Genomic DNA, 18,514 nt, shown 5'->3' on the forward strand with positions numbered 1-18,514 from the left:
ACCCACTGCGGCAACTGCCACAAGAGACGCCAAACTTTATTCTCCTATTTATTCTTAGAAAAGAAGAATAGTAATAATCCAACACCTTCTTGGAAGTGTCCCCCCTATTTCTCTGCCCTTTCTCCCTCCCTCTAACGAAAGCTCCTCCTCCCCGCAGCCATCCATGGCCGCGTCTTCCTCGAATCCCCTCCTATTCCCTTATTTAACCCCTCACCACTTCATTCCCAAACGACTCGCCTCGCCTTTCCTCTTCCTATGGCCAATTCAAATCTCGGATTCGACGATTTCCTCCCCCTCATGGCGGAAAAGCTCGGAGAGGAGGGCTTAATGGAGGAGCTCTGCAATGGGTTTCATCTGCTCATGGATCCAAGGCGAAAGGTGATAACTTTCGAGAGTTTGAAGCAAAACTCGGCGTTCCTGGGGATCGAGGGGATGGGGGACGACGAATTGAGGGAAATGGTAATGGAGGGGGACTTGGATGGAGATGGTGCATTGAATCAGATGGAGTTCTGCGTGCTAATGGTGCGGCTAAGTCCGGAGCTCATGGAGGGGCCAAGGAGGTGGCTTGATGAGACGCTTCGGCAATTGTTTTGAGGGGCTAATTCTTCTTCTTCTTCTTTTATCGCATCTACCTTTGTAAGGATTAGGGCGATTTGGTTGTTTGATGTTGATGTTCATATGATAAATTAATTTGAATTGGACCAATTTTTGAAAGAAATGGAGATCTCTTGTCCAATATGATGAGGCAAATCTCAAGTTCCATATGAGATTCGATTGAATATTATACCTGAATTCATTTCCTTTCTGCCTCTTGCTCCACTCACCGTGAAAAAATAATGAACTTCTGATAAGCAAGTTAGTTCCACACCAAATACCAGATGTGGAATTTCACAGATTTTGTTGCTCACATACTAATATATCAGCAAACTGCCACTGCCATGATGCAGCAACAAAGAGTTGGCAAGATACTTCATTGAACTCGATCAGCGTGACCTCATTCATGGAATCAATTTCTTGATGAGGAATCCTTCACAAGATCTCTTTGCTGCAGCTTCTTGTCCATATTGTAGCTGATCCAGGTAATTGCTGATCTGATCTGTACTTTTTATCAATAGAATAATTATGTTAACAATGTTGTTTTTTTTTTCACTATAAGTTTATACATATGCTTTCCTGTTTTTAACCTCTAGCAAATGCTTTATTCAGTTAGTAGTTTGTCCTTTTAAAGCGATGACAAAAGAATGAATTAGAAGAGATCTAAAACTCTTTTGTTAGACATTATATGGTAACTTGAACATTCATCCTCTGCATTCACAAAAGCCGAGTGTAATTGTGACGATGTTACTTATTCTTAGAAATTTCAAGTTGAAACATCTTCTCCTACCTTCTTTGTTATGGAGAAATTGTATGTCGCTGGATGTGGTAGTTTCCATATCAAAGAAAGGCTGCTAGTGATCCTTCAAATTACCTGATTTGACCAGCAATGTTGTGTTTGGTCAAACCTGCAGAACTCCAAGCTTGACATTACTCTGAATCTTAAAACTGGTTCAAATTCAAGTATTAAGTGGGGAGGTCTGGATCAGGTCATAAGTTGACCAAGTAGTTTTGCAGCTGTAACTATAACCAATCGATCAATATAAAACAGTTACAAACTTACCACCATATGATATATAAATGCAGACCTGCAGGTCACGCCATAAATGAGCTTGTGCCTGGGTCCAGTATCTCAAACCCTTAAGGCTTAAGATTTCTTGTTGGTTTGTTAGAAAGCTCATGGAGTCACCTAAACTTTTAAACCTGATCCTATCCGATCTCATATGAAGTCAAACTTCATCGAACAAGTATTGGTCCAATTTTAATTATCTCAGACCACTACATAAAATAAAATATCTTTTCTGTGCGGCTAAAACCTTTCTATATACTTTGCAAAGCTTTAGAACACACCATATAACATGTCTGCCATTGTTGCTGATTATAGTTGGTTTGGAACATTTTAACTAACACCTATTTGACTGGCTCTGCAGTCAACCTAGCGTTCTCTTCTTTTCACCTTTGTATGGATTTGCAGATTTAAATATCTTATCAATGTAAATACCATTAAGAAAGTAGATATGTGACAGCATTATACAGATAATCCAATTTTCATCACTCAGCTGAAAGTTTACAACTTAAGGACATGCATAGCCTGTACATCTGGCACATATTTGTCTGCCTTGAAAGAAAATAATGCCGAGTTTACAAATTACAACATTTGAGGTGCCAAAGGAAAGAAGAATTAATAAAATAAAGCAATTAATGGCTGTTCTACTGAAAGGCAGAACTTCCGAAGAATTAATGAAGCAGACTTGCAACGCAAAATTGTCAGGACCCAAATAGAGAGTAAAATCATCCATGGTTTAGTCGTTGAGTAGAATATTGATCATGTTAACTTGACTAAGACCTTCTTAGTAAATGCTGAAAATGAGTTAAAGACATAAACAATTAATGCATTTCAGACATAGTTCTCTTAGTATGGAACTAATCACATTCATCAGCTCCCAAATCCACAGAAAGTAAGTTAAGCACGGAAATTAGTTGTCTATCGTCCAGTAAGCATAGTGATTGAAGCATTAACAGAAATGGCTCTAACATCAGCTGATGATGAATCAGTATGGCCAGGAATCATCTCAACTACAAAAGTGGGCTGCCTGGGAGAGGCATTCTCCAAAGTCCCACTCTCTAACATTATAATGACTGATGACATAGTTGGCCTGTCATTTGCGCGATCCTGCACACATAAGAGCCCCACATTTATGCACCTTGATACTTCTTTCAAGGAGCATGAATTCCTTATAGATGGATCCACAAACTCCAACACATTGTCCTCATTCCATAGCTTCCAAGCCTGTAAGAAGTTTAAATTCCATAAACTTTAGTGTATGAAGTATTGTTAAAAAGTTAAAATAGCAAAGAAAGAGTGAAGCATTCCTAGCCTTTACTTACTTGTCCTAAGAGATTGAGAGATAACTCTTGGTTACTGTAGGTGCTGTTCTTCTTTCCGCTGACAATCTCTAGAAGTAGTACACCAAAGCTATAGACATCAGACTTCACGGAGAATACTCCTTGCATGGCATATTCAGGAGACATGTAGCCACTGTAATTTATCATCAAATATGTCAGATACATAATTGTAAAATTGAATGTTTTAGTTTGTTCTTTGCATCGTCCAGACATGCTGACCAAGGCAAAGCATCTGCTTACTGTAGTTCTATGCATATCTAAATTTTTCACCTCAAGTGTAATATTGCAGCATTACGGTTCTAAAACTACTGCATGGTTTCATGATTGTTATTTCCAAATTGACTTGTGAGATTGAGTAGTACTTACTATGTCCCGACCACACGTTTAGTGTTTGTTTCATTATCATCACTACCAAATATCCTCGCCAAACCAAAGTCTGAAATCTTTGGATTCATCTCCTCATCTAGTAATATGTTGCTAACTTTAAGGTCACGATGGATTACTCGTAATCTTGAATCCCGGTGAAGGTAGAGGAGCCCCCGAGCAATCCCTTCAATTATACTGTATCGTGTCTTCCAGTCCAACTGCTCCTTTTTGGTCGGATCTGTTCAAAATCTGTTTAAGATCCTAAATTGTGCACAATTTATAATTCTCTCAAGGATTAGGAATGGTGGATTACCGAAAAGGAAAGCATTCAAGCTTTTGTTCGGCATGTATTCATAGATCAGTATCTTTTCTTTTCCTTGGATGCAGCAGCCCAAAAGTCTGACAAGATTCCTGTGTTGTAATTTTGCAATCAGTATAACCTCATTCTTGAATTCCTCCATGCCTTGCCCTGAATTCCTAGATAGTCTTTTCACAGCTACTTCTTTGCCTTCAGGTAGCATACCCTATCAGAATCACATCAAGTAGTACTAGTTAGTGTCAATCTTATACTTTTCTAATAAAGGCTGATTGGGATTTTCCTGTTTTAGACAGATTATGGAACTTTACATGGGAACAGAGAGGAAAGTCTGGATTTTGTTTCTTCAACATATGTATCTCTTGATTATTTTCAGTACAACAATAAAAGACAACAATGTCATATAGGAATATACCTTGTAGACTGGACCAAATCCACCTTCTCCTAGGAAGTTCATATGAGTAAAATTGTCTGTGGCAGCTACAAGGGAATCAAAATTTAGCAGAGGCAGCTCTCCCCATTCTCCATCCTTCGCGTCATCTTTAACGTTGCTTACATCTGAAAACTCTTTCTGTACTATACCCCTGCCTTTATCCATTGTTGATTGCAGTCCTGGGGCTATTCTCCCTGTACAAATCTTAGCAACAGTTAGACATCAATGGTGCTGGCAAAGCTTTCAGAAGTGTATAAAGCCATTTCATCACTTCACCTTTTCTTCTCTTCTTGCATTTCCAGCACAGGTAGATGCATCCAAATAAGAAGGCCACTGAGAAAACAAGTACTAGTGTGACAATTTCTGCTCCATGTTTCTTTTTCTTCTCATCTGCGAGGACTGCCAAGTTTGAACAATGTAATAAGGCAAGAATGAACAAGAAAGAAGAGAAGAATGTGTTTCCAGTGACAAAACAATATTCTAGTTCAAATCCTACCTAGCAATATCGAAACCTTTCAGGAGACGCAGGAAACTTGGTTTTAAGTTGATATATGACAACGAGCTCACAGTCTATAGTCTTTAAATTTTAACCTGGTTTCAACTTCACTATGTACAATGTATGCCTAATGATAGTTTCTATACAATTGTACATGTTTTCTGTTTGGTTGCGATTTAACTTGTACTCTTATCTAACCATTGGTAGTAAGAGTATTTATGTTCAGGTCTTAGGTTTGAGCATCTAAACCACATCTACTGATGGGAGTGATATGGATCGAGTATATCCAGTTTCTTTTATACAAAAACAAATACGGATAATATACTTAATTAACATATATGCTAACTACACATACGAATATAGTTTGGATATCGGATATATTTAATCTATTAAAACTTATGATATTACCAAAATTTACATCACAACTAATAAATATATAAGAAAAGTATATTAGAGATTACGTAAAAGTAAAAAAAAAAATCTTTCATATCACTTTTTTATAATATTTAAAATTATCTGTGTATATAATATTATACTTCAATCTATATTCATATCTGAATATAAATATGAATTCGGACATCAGATCAAAAGATTCACATATCTTGCAAACTTTGAATACTCCAATCAAATCAGATCAACTTTTATTCGACCCATCATTATCATTTTCGCCCCCTAATTGTGAGAATAACAGTATTATACTCACTTATGATTTATTCTATCCTACCAAAATGAAGTAAAACAAAATAAAGAAAAGATGTGATTAAAAAGCCACATACCTAGTTCTGATCCTGCTAGCCTTAGGTACATATCTTCCCCACCACTGGAGAAGATGTGAATATCCACCAAGTCCTGCCCCCATATCAAGCACCCAATCCCAGTCGTATAAGCATAAGCCTTACACGAGCAATTGCTCAAACAAGTTACTCTGCATCCATCCTCGGCAAGCACTTCCGAATACCAATCCGATAAATCCGGCAACTTCACCTGCTCCATCTTCCAAAACCCATCATCCTTCACTATACCATTACTACTAGCACTAGTATTCCTCTCACACTGGAATAAAGTCCTCTTAACGCACCCACTATTCCAATTCCCGCTATTCCATTCACTATGGTTAGCCGGTACGTATCCTTTCAAGCACGTACATGTCGGTGAGTTCTCATCACTGCAACTGCCATAATTCCCACACTCGTTATAATGCTGGCATGGGGTAGTTGGCTGTGCAAAACGAGTGTTCCAAGACTTGGTATCCTGTGACAGTTCCAGGTACTTCTGTATTCCGTCTGACGTTAGAACGTAGTGATGTAAGCTATCGTATCCAGTGAAGTAGAAGTATAACTTTTGCTCTTGGTCGTCTTGGATGTAGTAGTCGAGCCTGAACCCGTAGATGCAGGTCGGCACCATGCCCTGGATTCCGACGAACATTTGCCCGTTCCACCACCCCGATCGCCACCACGGCTTCTTGCCATTCCAGATGAAGATCTGCGTGGATCCCTTCGGGTCTATGCCCATCGAGAAGTTGCCGACGCCGGGGTCGTCCTCGCTCTTCCACGACGTCAAGAGCTGGTTCACATTGGTCCGGAGGTCGAGTCCCACCTGATCAAATAAAGTTATTATAAGGGACTCGACTTGTTGAACCCAATTAAGTGTCTTAACCACTGAGATATTTGTTAGCATATACAATATATATATAGTTGTACATTTCCATAATTCTTTACTGTAACCATTTTAATTTTATTATCTTTTTTGAAAAATAAATTCACTCTGACACTAAGGCTCCGCTCCGCTTGAGCTTAGCTAAACCTAAATAAATTTGTAAGATCGATTTAAATTATAAACTAAGTCAGCTCATTTAAACTTGGCTAAAACGATATATATTTTAATATACATTATATATAACTATATTCATAGCTACTAGATCTTCGATTCAAAGATAAGCTGAACTTAAAAATAAACTAATAGTGTTAAGTTTTTAACTGTGGGTAATTATGTACAAAATATTCTAAGTGTTTTTATACAAGTCTAGAAAGTATTTATTTTGATGGATTGTAAGATTAATGATGAGTTACAAAAGGTTCATATCACACAGACAGAGAGAGTTCACATCGCATTCACACAGACACAGCGCGTTCATATGCGTTCGCACAGGTGTTCACACACGCGGGTACATGCGTTCGCACAGACAGCAGCGTTCACAAGCGCGTTCGAACGCGCGCATATGCATTCACACAGACAGAAACACCGCGTTCACAAGCGCATTCGAACGCGAGTACAATGCGTTCGCACAGACAGAAACATCGCGTTCACAAGCGCATTCAAACGCGGGTACATGCGTTCGCACAGACAGAAACACCGCATTCACAAGCGCATTCAAAAGCGGATACATGCGTTCGCATAAACAGAAAATACCGCGTTCATAAACGCGTTCGAACACGAGTACATGCATTCGCACAGATAGAAACATCGCGTTCACAAGCGCGTTTGAACGCGGGTATAGGCGTTCGCATAGACAGAAAGTTTAGTTTTTGCGCGCGTTCAAACGCAGTAATGGCCCGTTCGAACGCACATGAGATTAAGTCATGCCGTTCGAACGCACTCGAGCCGCGTTCGAATGCACCTATGAATTTTGCAATTTTTTGGACTTTCGTGAGTTCGGATAAGACTTTGATTTGGCTTTATCTTTGAGATCATATATAAATATTGTGATACCATAACTCTAAGGGTGTTGAAGAAGCAATTTTGAAGGAGACTTCTTGAGGTTAGATATGTTCTTCAACGAACAAGGTCATTCTTATCTAAAAAGCTTAATCTTTCGTCTTAAGGGCTATCTAGACGAAAGAATAATCTCGAGTGCTACTGAGGTTGGTCATCAATCATGAGAAGCAGTGAATCGTGGGTTCTAGCGAGCAAGATTGAGAGAAACAAAGTCGTTTGGATCGACGGGTTGTTTAATAAGTCAGTCTTGTAACTGTTACTATTCGAGTGATTGGTTTTGATCCGAGTTTGGATCTGTGGTTTTTTCCGTTTGGGTTTTCCACGTTAAAATCTTGGCATTCATCTCTTTTTTTGTTCTTAATATTTCTTCCGACTTTTATTTAAGCGAACGAGTGATATCATTGCCTAGTGTTTAGATACATACATGTGTCTAGAGGTTTTTCAAATAGTATAGGGTTAGATGCTCCGTCCAACTCAACTTGAGTTTGATTTGAAAATAAGCTCAGTTTAGGTTCAGCTTAACTTGAGCCGGGAGCTAACTCGCTCGGCTCATTTACACCAATACTGGTACTAGACACACAGTATTCTTAGTTCAACCCTTTTTGTTTCATTAAATCCTAGAGAACATCTTATTTGGGGGCCAAAAATGCCCCCCACGATGGTTCTAGATGATGCAAAATGCAGGGGTGGAATTAAAAATAGGTTTAGGAAAACAAAAACATAACGGGTGTAAACCATAATAAAGACATAACATATGGTGTAAATACATATCGTATAGCTTCTAGATATGCTTTCTGGTATGCAAATTAACTGCAATACCTTCATGCCGGGAAGGTACGTGTCTGTGGGATGGTCGAAGCTCTGCCATGCAACAGTCCCGGAGTTGTTAAGCACGAGGTTGCCGGTATCAAGTAACTGCACCGTCGAATCGTTCGATTCCACTTTGGTATTAGATGACCATAAAATGTTCTTATTCTTGTCGAAGACGACAAGATTGCCGTCGGTACCGATGGCGAGGCGGCCCGAGGAATCTGCGATGGGGGCGTCGCGGTTGGCGACCCATATGACCGGGTCGGCCGAGAAGTTATAGTACCATATGCCGACGTACCGGCGCGTAGACTTACCTGGCCGGCTGAAGAATCCGAGCTCAACTACCCCGTCGGCGGAGATCAGCTTGTCGCCGTCTCTGAGCGACTGGCCGGGCGTTAGGGTGTCAGTTGCATGGCATAGGAGAGATGCAAAGCACAAAGATGCGATGAGTATAGGAGAGAAGAGAGAAGAAGTAATGTAGTAAAAACTCATTTCTAGCTAGCTAGGATTAATTAGTTACTACATGCATGAGATGATGCTATAGATATGTTATTTTTGTTTGAGAGATGGATGACTGACTTGGCTGTTTACATTCCTAGTCTTCTTAATACTTTTAGTCCTCCCCTTTTCATAATTCGTTATAGATTACATGTAAAGTCCAACTCGTGCTTCCTAATAGTCAACTAGTGTAGAGCAGCCAAGTTTGAAGAGGCCATGAAGGTATATATCATCAATCAAATTTTCTACATTTTAAAAGTATTCCAATCTCTAGAAGGCGATTAATACTAAGCAAGATGACTGGGTTCAATGAACACATTCATGCCATCTGTTCTTGTGTAGACTGGAACGACAAGTGATCGAATTAATTATATGACAGCACGATCTATCTATGTCACGAAGTGCGTGCGACATATGGGCAAGCATAAGCAATCTTGGATGCATGTTTTCTAAAGTATTCTCCTACCAAATAGTGAGAATCACAAGAAGTCTATCAGATAAAACTTGTTACATGATAGTGAGTCCTGAGGGGAAGATCTAGAGATCAGAGTTAGAGCCCAATCTTACAGGGAACAATCGAGATGTCTCCAAATAGACAAATACATTTATAACTCCGTGTCCTAGCGTCTTGCCTAATCACCACCACGCTTTGCTACTCCTTCGGACAAAGATTGTTTTTCTCTTTTCTTTTTTTGGACTAATCATGTAATGCCACAAAGAGGCTACCTAACTTTCTCATAACGCCTGCAGGGAATCAAAAATTGTATTCCATTGAATGAACAAATTGACTTGTAAATAGTCTTACAAAAATAACTAAAACCTAAGAATTAGCAATCAATTTACGCCTGGATCTGAGCAAAAATTCTTCTCTGCAACGAGAAAGGAAGGCGATGATAACTAAGTAAATAGCAGCAAGTGTACCATCTGTGATGTCCAGAAATGGACAAATACTGAAGTGAAATAATTTGTGATACTTGGGAAAGCTGAGGAGGCCGGAGTAATCATAGGAAACCATGAGGTTTTACTGGATAAATGTTCTTTTTTTTCAAACAATTTTAGCTGATAAATTAGATGCAGGGGAAATTACGATTGTAATGCTGATTTTGATCTCAACCTCAGTTTCAGGTCAGAGTTGGTTGTTAGCATTGCTGCATCGAAAGTTATGAGCAGTTGAAACTCTACAAGAATCTATAACTTTCATGAGTAATTAAGGATCAGAAATCTCCACGAACTGAAACCGACTTGCAAATAACCTTGTAAAAATAACTAAATAATAGATTAAATGACAACACATCCCTTGACAATATGAATTAAAAAACAGGGCAACAACAAACTACCAACTTTAACAAATCTGAGGACGAACGAGAAGAGAAAACCTTTTGTCATAAAATGGAAAAAAAATCTATTGTAATGCTTTTTAAAATAAATAAATATTTGTTGATTCACATAACTCAACAGGGCTGGATATCTAATTAATGCAGCTAAAGAGAGAATCCAACGAGCCACGTAAATTTATATCCCTAAATTACCCTGATAGACTCGAAGCGACGTGAGAGTACTATCGTCATTTCGGAAAGTAACCACTGGTCGCTGAAAGGATTAGGAGATGCGGCTTCTCGGATTGGTCCCATGTGACTGCAGAAGAGTGCGGATTGAGGAGTCGCCGCCGATGATCCGACCGGTGAAGGAAGATGAGACGCCGCTCTCCGCCGGAAGTGGCGGGAAGAATCGGCGTCGGAGGGCGAGACGCGGCGGGTCGGAGCCGGCTCCTTCGAGGCCTTCTCTTGGTGACAACATCAAGGACGCAGCCACAGCCGCGAAGAGCGCGTCGGCTGCGGCGAGTAAGGCGGCCGGAACTCCTGCGAGGGGTCTTCCACGTGCTCACACCGACAACTATGGATCAGAACTCTTTATAGTTATCTCTGTTACCACCTCCTCTTTCGCATATCGCCATTCACGTTTGGTTCTATTTCGAAGAACCTTAGGCGGATATTTACAAAAAAAGACACCTTTTTGTTTGGCCCGCGTGGGTATACTCTACACGTGCTATTAACTCATCGACTAATCTCAAAAATTAAGTTACTAGAGAATAGTCAATCTTAAGAAAGTTAAGCATGAAAGTTAATTGTCTATCGTCCAGTAAGCGTAGTGATTGAAGCATTAACATCAGCTGATGATGAATCAGTATGGCCGGGAAGTATCCCAGCTGCAAAAGTGGGCTGCCTGGGAGAGGCATTCTCCATAGCCCCGCTCTCTAACATTATAATGACTGATGACATGGTTGGCCTATCATTTGAGCGATCCTGCACACATAAGAGCCCCACATTTATGCACCTTGATACTTCTTTCAAGGAGCATGAATTCCTTATAGATGGGTCCACAAACTCCATCACATTGTCCTCATTCCATAGCTTCCAAGCCTGTAAGAAGTTTAAACTCCACAAACTTTAGTGTATGAAGTAGTGTTAAAAAGTTAAAATAGCAAAGAATGAGTGAAGCATTCCTAGTCTTTACTTACTTGCCCTAAGAGATTGAGAGATAACTCTTGGTTACTGTAGGTGCTGTTCTTCTTTCCGCTGACAATCTCTAGAAGTAGTACACCAAAGCTATAGACATCAGACTTCACGGAGAATACTCCTTGCATGGCATATTCAGGAGACATGTAGCCACTGTAATTTATCATCAAATATGTCAGATACATAATTGTAAAATTGAATGTTTTAGTTTGTTCTTTGCATCGTCCAGACATGCTGACCAAGGCAAAGCATTTGCTTACTGTAGTTCTATGCATATCTAAATTTTTCACCTCAAGTGTAATATTGCAGCATTACAGTTCTAAAACTACTGCATGGTTACATGATTGTTATTTCCAAATTGACTTGTGAGACTGAGTAGTACTTACTATGTCCCGACCACACGTTTAGTGTTTGTTTCATTATCATCACTACCAAATATCCTCGCCAAACCAAAGTCTGAAATCTTTGGATTCATCTCCTCATCTAGTAATATGTTGCTAACTTTAAGGTCACGATGGATTACTCGTAATCTAGAATCCCGGTGAAGGTAGAGGAGCCCCCGAGCAATCCCTTCAATTATACTGTATCGTGTCTTCCAGTCCAACTTCTCCTTTTTGGTCGGATCTGTTCAAAATCTGTTTAAGATCCTAAATTGTGCACAATTTATAATTCTCTCAAGGATTAGGAATGGTGGATTACCGAAAAGGAAAGCATTCAAGCTTTTGTTCGGCATGTATTCATAGATCAGTATCTTTTCTTTTCCTTGGATGCAGCAGCCCAAAAGTCTGACAAGATTCCTGTGTTGTAATTTTGCAATCAGTATAACCTCATTCTTGAATTCCTCCATGCCTTGCCCTGAATTCCTAGATAGTCTTTTCACAGCTACTTCTTTGCCTTCAGGTAGCATCCCCTATCAAGAATCACATCAAGCTTTAGTAATTAGTGTCAATCTTCTTGTTTTCTAATAAAGACTGATTGGAATTTTCATAGACAGATTATGGAACTTTACATGGGAACAGAGGAGAAAGTCTGAATTTTGTTTCTTCGACATATATATGTCTCTGGATTACTTTCAGAAGTTAGTTCTTCTTTTCCAACAACATTAAAAGACAACAATGTCATATAGGAATGTACCTTGTAGACTGGACCAAATCCACCTTCTCCTAGGAAGTTCATATGAGAAAATTTGTCTGTGGCAGCTACAAGGGAATCAAAACTTAGTAGAGGCAGCTCTCCCCATTCTCCATCCTTGGCTTCATCTTTAACATTGTTCACACCTTGATTTACTGTTGATTGCACTCCTGGGGCTTTTCTATCTGTACTAATCTTAGCAACAGTTAGACATCAATGGTGCTGGCAAAGCTTTCAGAAGTGTACAAAGCCATTTCATCACCTCACCTTTTCTTCTCTTCTTGCATTGCCAGCACAGGTAGATGCATATAAATAAGAAGACCACTAAGAAAACAACTACTAGTGCGACAAGTTTTGCTCCATGTTTCTTTTTCTTCTCATCAGCGAGGACTGCCGAGTTTGAACATTGTAATGTACGAATGAGTAAGAAATAAGAGAAGAATCTGTTTCCAGCGACAAAACAATATTCTTAGTTCAAATCCTACCTAAAAATATCAAAACCTTGTCAGGAGACACATGAAACTTGGTTTTAAGTTGATATAGTTCGGATTTTGGGTATCTTTCTATTAATTTTTTGAAACTACTGAAACTTATGATATTACCAATATTTACAGGCCAATTTATAAATATATAAGAAGAGTATATTAGAGATCACATAAAAGTTATAAAAAAAAAAAATTAGATCACTTTTTCTATTATATTTTAAATTATCTGTGTATATAAATTATAATTTAGATATTATATTTCAAATCTATATCCGTATCCGAATAGATTATTTGGGTCTAGATATAAATCAGATATTAAGATTTTATTTGACTCATATCTTGCAAATTTTGAATATTGAATCAAATCAGCTTCGACTCATAGTTTTTGCCCCTAATTATTGGAATGACAATATTATACTCACTTATGATTGATTCTATTTTACCAAAATGAACTGAAACAAAATAAAGAAATTAAAAGTGGTGATTAAAAAGCCACATACCTAGTTCTGATCCTGCTAGTCTTAGGTACATATCTTCCCCACCACTGGAGAAGATGTGAATATCCACCAAGTCCTGCCCCCATATCAAGCACCCGATCCCACTCGTATAAGCATAAGCCTTACACGAGCAATTGCTCAAACAAGTTACTCTGCATCCATCCTCGGTAAGCACTTCCGAATACCAATCCGATAGATCCGGCAACTTCACCTGCTCCATCTTCCAAAACCCATCATCCTTCACTGTACCATTACTACTAGCACTAGTATTCCTCTCACACTGGAATAAAGTCCTCTTAACGCACCCACTATTCCAATTCCCGCTATTCCATTCACTATCGTTAACCGGTACGTATCCTTTCAAGCACGTACATATGGGTGAGTTCTCATCACTGCAACTGCCATAATTCCCACACTCGTTATAATGCTCGCAACGGGTAATTGGCTGAGCAAAAGGAGTGTGCCAGGACTTGGTATCCTGTGACCATTCCATGTACTTATCTATTCCATCTGACGTTAGAACGTAGTGATGTGAGCTATCATATCCAGTGTAGTAGAAGTACATCTTTTGCTCTTGGAGGAAGTTGCTGAGCCTGAACCCGTAGATGTAGGTCGGCACCATGTTCTGGATTCCGACGAACACTTGCCCATTCCACGGCCCCGATCGCCACCATGGCTTCGTGCCTTTCCAGATGATGATCTGCGTCGATCGCTTCGGGTCTATGCCCATCGAGAAGTTCCCGACGCCGGGGTCGTCGGCGCTCTTCCACGACGTCAAGAGCTGGTTCACATTGGACTGGAGGTCGAGTCCCACCTGATCAAATAAAGTTATTAAGAGGGAGTAGACCTCTCGAACCCAATCAAGTTTCTTAATTAGTGCGATGCTTGTTAACATATACAATATATATATATATATATATATATATACTTGTACGTTTTCATAATTCTTACTTTAGCCATTTTAATTTTATTATCTTTTTGAAAAATAATTTCACTTGACACAAGTGTTTCAAAATAAAAAAGCCGCTTGGACTCGGCTGGGCTAGGTTGAAACTCAAACTCAACAATTTTAAGCTGAGTCTAAGTCAGAACTAACTTGCTTTAGCTCAAAAATATTTTTTATTAATATTATATATATATATATATTATAATTATTAGATTTTTTTATTCAAACATAGGCTCACTTGAAAATAAGCTAATAGCTTAGGATTGGCCTCTCTTAAGTTTGATCCGAAGATATGCTCGATTCAGCTTAAATTAAGCTTGAGTCAAACCTAAAAAAAAATATATATTTAAATTAATTTTGCACTTGAGCTAGAATTACAAGCATCTCCAACCGTGGACTTCAAATATGGAGCCAAAAATAGAGCAAAAGCTTGTGCACTTTAATGCACCGGGCTTCATATATATTAAAATAATAATATAATATATATTATTATATTAGTTATTTTAAATTATTTAATATGTCATCTTAGTGTTATTATTTTTTAATAAAAAATATATGGTTAGAAAACTCTCATCGAGATCTTTAAAATAAAATTAATATTCAATAGTTTCAGAAGTAATTTTAAATTACTAATTTTTTAATTAAACGCATTGAAATTATTAAATAAACATCGAAATAAGCATTATATGTTATTAAAAATATCAAAATTACATTACATAAAATAAGCAGAAATTAACCAAACATAATAAAAACAATAGATGTTTAATATTCTAGTAAGTCATCTCCGTAGCCACCGGTTCCGGTTCCGGTTTTATTTTTAATATATTTCATATCTAAAATATTTTAATATTTAATATTTACATTGGGAATAATTTTGAATAATTATATTTTATGACACATAATTTATTAGACTCATTTTTATAAATAATAAAAAATTTAAAATTTAAAATAACTCAAAATTAATTTAATATTAGACTCATTTTAAAAGTCTCGATGAGACCTTTCCAATGGTATTATTTTTATTAAAAATCGATTAGTAAAACTAATTATATACTCAATTTAATTAACTAAATTATTTAATAAAAAATATAAATAGAATTAAAATTATTAAATATAATAATTATTAAATAATTTTAATATTTAAAAAAAATTAAAATGACAAATGGAGCCCGGGTCTGTTATTTCGGAGAATCTTATTGGAGTTCAACCGTGCTTTAAATTTGGAGCCCGGTTAGAGTTTCTCCAATGCTGTACTCATCTGTACTCTACTCAGACACTCTCTCAACCCTTTCTTTTTTATTAAATCCCAGAAAACATCTTATTTGGGGCGGGAAAAAAGTCCGACATGATGGTTTTAGATGATGCAAAATGCAGTGTTGGAATTAAAAATAAGTTAAAATAAACAAAAACAAAACTGGTGTAAACCATAATATGGTGTAAAATGTAAACAAACCATATCTTCTTTTTATGGCTATATTTGAATCCATATTGTATAGTTTCTAGATATGCTTTCTGGTATGCAAACTAACTGCAATACCTTCATGCCGGGAAGGAACGTGTCTGTGGGATGGTCGAAGCTCTGCCATGCAACAGTCCCGGAGTTGTTAAGCACGAGGTTGCCGGTATCAAGTAACTGCACCGTCGAATCGTTCGATTCCACTCTGGTATTAGATGACCATAAAATGTTTTTATTCTTGTCGACGACGACAAGATTGCCGTCGGTATTGATGGCGAGACGACCCGAGGAATCTGCGATGGGGGCGTCGCGGTTGGCGACCCATAAGACCGGGTCGGCCGAGAGATTATAGTACCATACGCCGACGTACCGGCGCGTAGACTTACCGGGCCGGCTGAAGAATCCGAGCTCAAATATCTTGCGGGCGGAGATCAGCTTCTCGCCGTCTCTGAGCGACTGGCCGGGCGTTAGGGTGTCAGTTGCATGGCATAGGAGAGATGCAAAGCACAAAGATACGATGAGTAGAGGAGAGAAAAGAGAAGAAGTAATGTAGTAGAAACTCATTTCTAGCTAGGATTAATTAGTTACTACATGAGATGATGCTATAGATATGTTATTTTTGTTTGACAGATAGATGCATGACTGACTTGGCCGTTTACTTTCCTAGTCTTCTTAATACTTTTAGTCCTCCCCTTTTCATAATTCGTTATAGATTCCATGTAAAGTCCAACTCGTGCTTCCTAATAGTCAACTAGTGTAGAGCAGCCAAGTTTGAAGAGGCCATGAAGGTATATATCATCAATCAAATTTCCTACATTTTAAAAGTATTCTAATCTCTATAAGGCGACTGGCCGGGCGTTAGGGTGTCAGTTGCATGGCATATGAGAGATGCAAAGCACAAAGATAGGATTAGTAGAGGAGAGAAGAGAGAAGAAGTAATGTAGTAAAAACTCATTTCTAGCTAGCTAGGATTAATTAGTTACTACTTGCATGAGATGATGCTATAGATATGTTATTTTTGTTTGACAGATAGATGCATGACTGACTTGGCCGTTTACTTTCCTAGTCTTCTTCATATTTTATTCCCCCCCTTTGCTTAATTCGTCATAGATTGCATGTAAAGTCCAAGTTTGGAGTCCAATGGTCCATGAAGATATAATCAATCCCATATCCATTAATTTCCCACCATTCAGAAGTATGCCAATTTCTAGAAGGTGACTAATATTAAGCAAGAAAGCTGAATCCAATGGACACATGCTGGCCATCTGTTCTTGTACTGTATCCTGGAATGACAATTCAGCAATCGAATTAAATATGTGACAGCACGTCCTAGCTAGATATGGGCAAGCATAAGCAATTTTGGATTTTTAGTTTGGTATTCTTCTACCAAGTAGTGAGAACTGAGAACCACAAGAAGCTTATCGGAGAAAATTTATTACATGATAGTGAGTTCTGAGGGGAAGATCTAGAGATCAGAGTGAGAGCCCCCTCTTACAGGTAACAAACGAGATGTCTCCAAATAGACAAATGCATTTATAGATCCGTGTCCTAGCGTCTTAGCCTAATCACCACGCTTTTGTTGTTTTTTTAATGCCACAACAAAGAGGCTAGCTTACTTTCTTCTAACGCCTCCGAGGAATCGAAAATAGCCCATCTGAAAACGAAAACAACACCTCATGTTTAACAAATTTAAGAACGTGATTAAGAATAGATCAAATGACATCAAATCCCTTACCAATAGTGATTATGAAAAGAGAATAATAGCGAACTTAATAACTTTTAGCAATTCCATTAAAACTTTTGCTTACTGCCACTATTAGATCCACTCCAAGCTTTTCCTGAGGTCATGTTTTTTTATCTATTTAGAACATGAATTATCCAATTACCTGGTTCAACTCAGAAAGTTTTTGGATAATGGTTTGATTTTTTTCTCAGCAACACCATTTTGTTTGGGAGTATATGCAGCTGTCAATTGCTGTGATAACTCTACAATAAGCTATTCATACACGTTCATACACTAGAAGATTGTAGCTTATCAATAGATAAGTTCTCTAGATTATTAGACTCATCAATAAAGCACACAACATAGTCGAACTTTGAAGTCAAAGATCTTAGAATCTTCTTACTGGCCACAACATTTGTCATCTTCTTGTGATTTCTCATCTTGTTGTCTATAGTAAAAGTTCTAGCAAAGTACTCAATACACAAATTCTCTTACTTTCATGTTGCGCACCTTGAATTCTTTTCGTTTGGTTATATCCTTGTTTAAAATGGTCTCAAAAATTAATCAACTCAATGTCTTAGAATTAGCTCCAAATCTTTCAATTTGATCTCTTCATTCACCATCTTTTGTCATTCTGTGAGTTTTGCTCCTCTAGCTATAAAAATCTCTTGTTTTAACAAGCTCCACTATTCCTTCTCCATGAGCATACACTAATAATCATGGTGTTCATCAAGCTTTGGAATTGCTAGTTGGACAAAGCTACTTTTAGTTGCCATTTTCTTGTTGCTGCATGCTTAGAGGACTACTGCTTCTAAACTTTTGTTCAGATCTAATTATTGTTGCTCTGATATCAAATGTTAATTAAACTTTGTGTAGAAATTTTTTTTAAAAAAATGGGAGAATAATCTTATTTAATTGAGTGAACAAATTGGCTTCTAAATAACTTTATAAAAATAACTAAAAAATATAGCCCATGTTTAACAAACCTAAAAACGTGATAAATAATTAACATTAAAGGATTACAAAAACAAAACAATAGCAAACTACTAACTTCAACAGATCTGCGGTCGAATAAGAAAAAAAAAATAATGCTCTCTCAAAAACTAAATATTGATTGATTCACATA

At 37.8% G+C, this 18,514-nt stretch overlaps 3 protein-coding genes across 7 annotated transcripts; 1 reads left to right on the top strand and 2 right to left on the bottom strand.

Moving 5' to 3' along the window:
• The first annotated feature begins 105 nt into the window (after positions 1-105).
• On the top strand, positions 106-741 carry LOC140769624 (calcium-binding protein KIC-like). The gene has a single exon (XM_073110405.1). The coding sequence runs from the start codon at positions 256-258 to the stop codon at positions 592-594; it is 339 nt and encodes a 112-aa protein (XP_072966506.1). The 5' UTR covers positions 106-255; the 3' UTR covers positions 595-741.
• Positions 742-872: 131 nt separating this feature from the next.
• Positions 873-10,294, bottom strand: LOC140769619 (G-type lectin S-receptor-like serine/threonine-protein kinase At1g11330). Of its 3 annotated transcripts, XM_073110395.1 has the most exons (9): positions 10,164-10,294; positions 8,146-8,520; positions 5,388-6,207; positions 4,392-4,514; positions 4,098-4,309; positions 3,680-3,890; positions 3,367-3,604; positions 2,983-3,133; positions 873-2,884 (listed from the first exon to the last, which is right to left on the bottom strand). In XM_073110395.1, exons 1-9 carry the CDS (start codon positions 10,263-10,265, stop codon positions 2,579-2,581), a joined length of 2,538 nt encoding a protein of 845 aa, XP_072966496.1. In that variant the 5' UTR covers positions 10,266-10,294; the 3' UTR covers positions 873-2,578. The 3 variants fall into 3 exon arrangements, with proteins under 3 accessions (XP_072966496.1, XP_072966498.1, XP_072966495.1); XM_073110397.1 differs by lacking the exon at positions 10,164-10,294 and having other exon boundaries at positions 4,392-4,505; positions 8,146-9,168; XM_073110394.1 differs by lacking the exon at positions 10,164-10,294 and having other exon boundaries at positions 8,146-9,165.
• A 464-nt stretch (positions 10,295-10,758) lies between these two features.
• On the bottom strand, positions 10,759-16,330 carry LOC140769621 (G-type lectin S-receptor-like serine/threonine-protein kinase B120). 3 transcript variants are annotated; one of them, XM_073110398.1, is made up of 8 exons: positions 15,747-16,325; positions 13,267-14,077; positions 12,549-12,671; positions 12,285-12,466; positions 11,850-12,060; positions 11,537-11,774; positions 11,153-11,303; positions 10,759-11,054 (listed from the first exon to the last, which is right to left on the bottom strand). In XM_073110398.1, the coding sequence occupies exons 1-8, from the start codon at positions 16,227-16,229 to the stop codon at positions 10,764-10,766; spliced, it is 2,490 nt and encodes an 829-aa protein (XP_072966499.1). In that variant the 5' UTR covers positions 16,230-16,325; the 3' UTR covers positions 10,759-10,763. The 3 variants fall into 3 exon arrangements, with proteins under 3 accessions (XP_072966499.1, XP_072966500.1, XP_072966501.1); XM_073110400.1 differs by having other exon boundaries at positions 10,893-11,079; positions 15,747-16,330; XM_073110399.1 differs by lacking the exon at positions 12,549-12,671 and having other exon boundaries at positions 15,747-16,327.
• Positions 16,331-18,514: the final 2,184 nt, after the last annotated feature.

The sequence above is a fragment of the Typha angustifolia genome, chromosome 11 (assembly GCF_048772165.1).
Source record: "Typha angustifolia cultivar Huaian chromosome 11, ASM4877216v1, whole genome shotgun sequence".
Classification (NCBI taxonomy): domain Eukaryota; kingdom Viridiplantae; phylum Streptophyta; class Magnoliopsida; order Poales; family Typhaceae; genus Typha; species Typha angustifolia.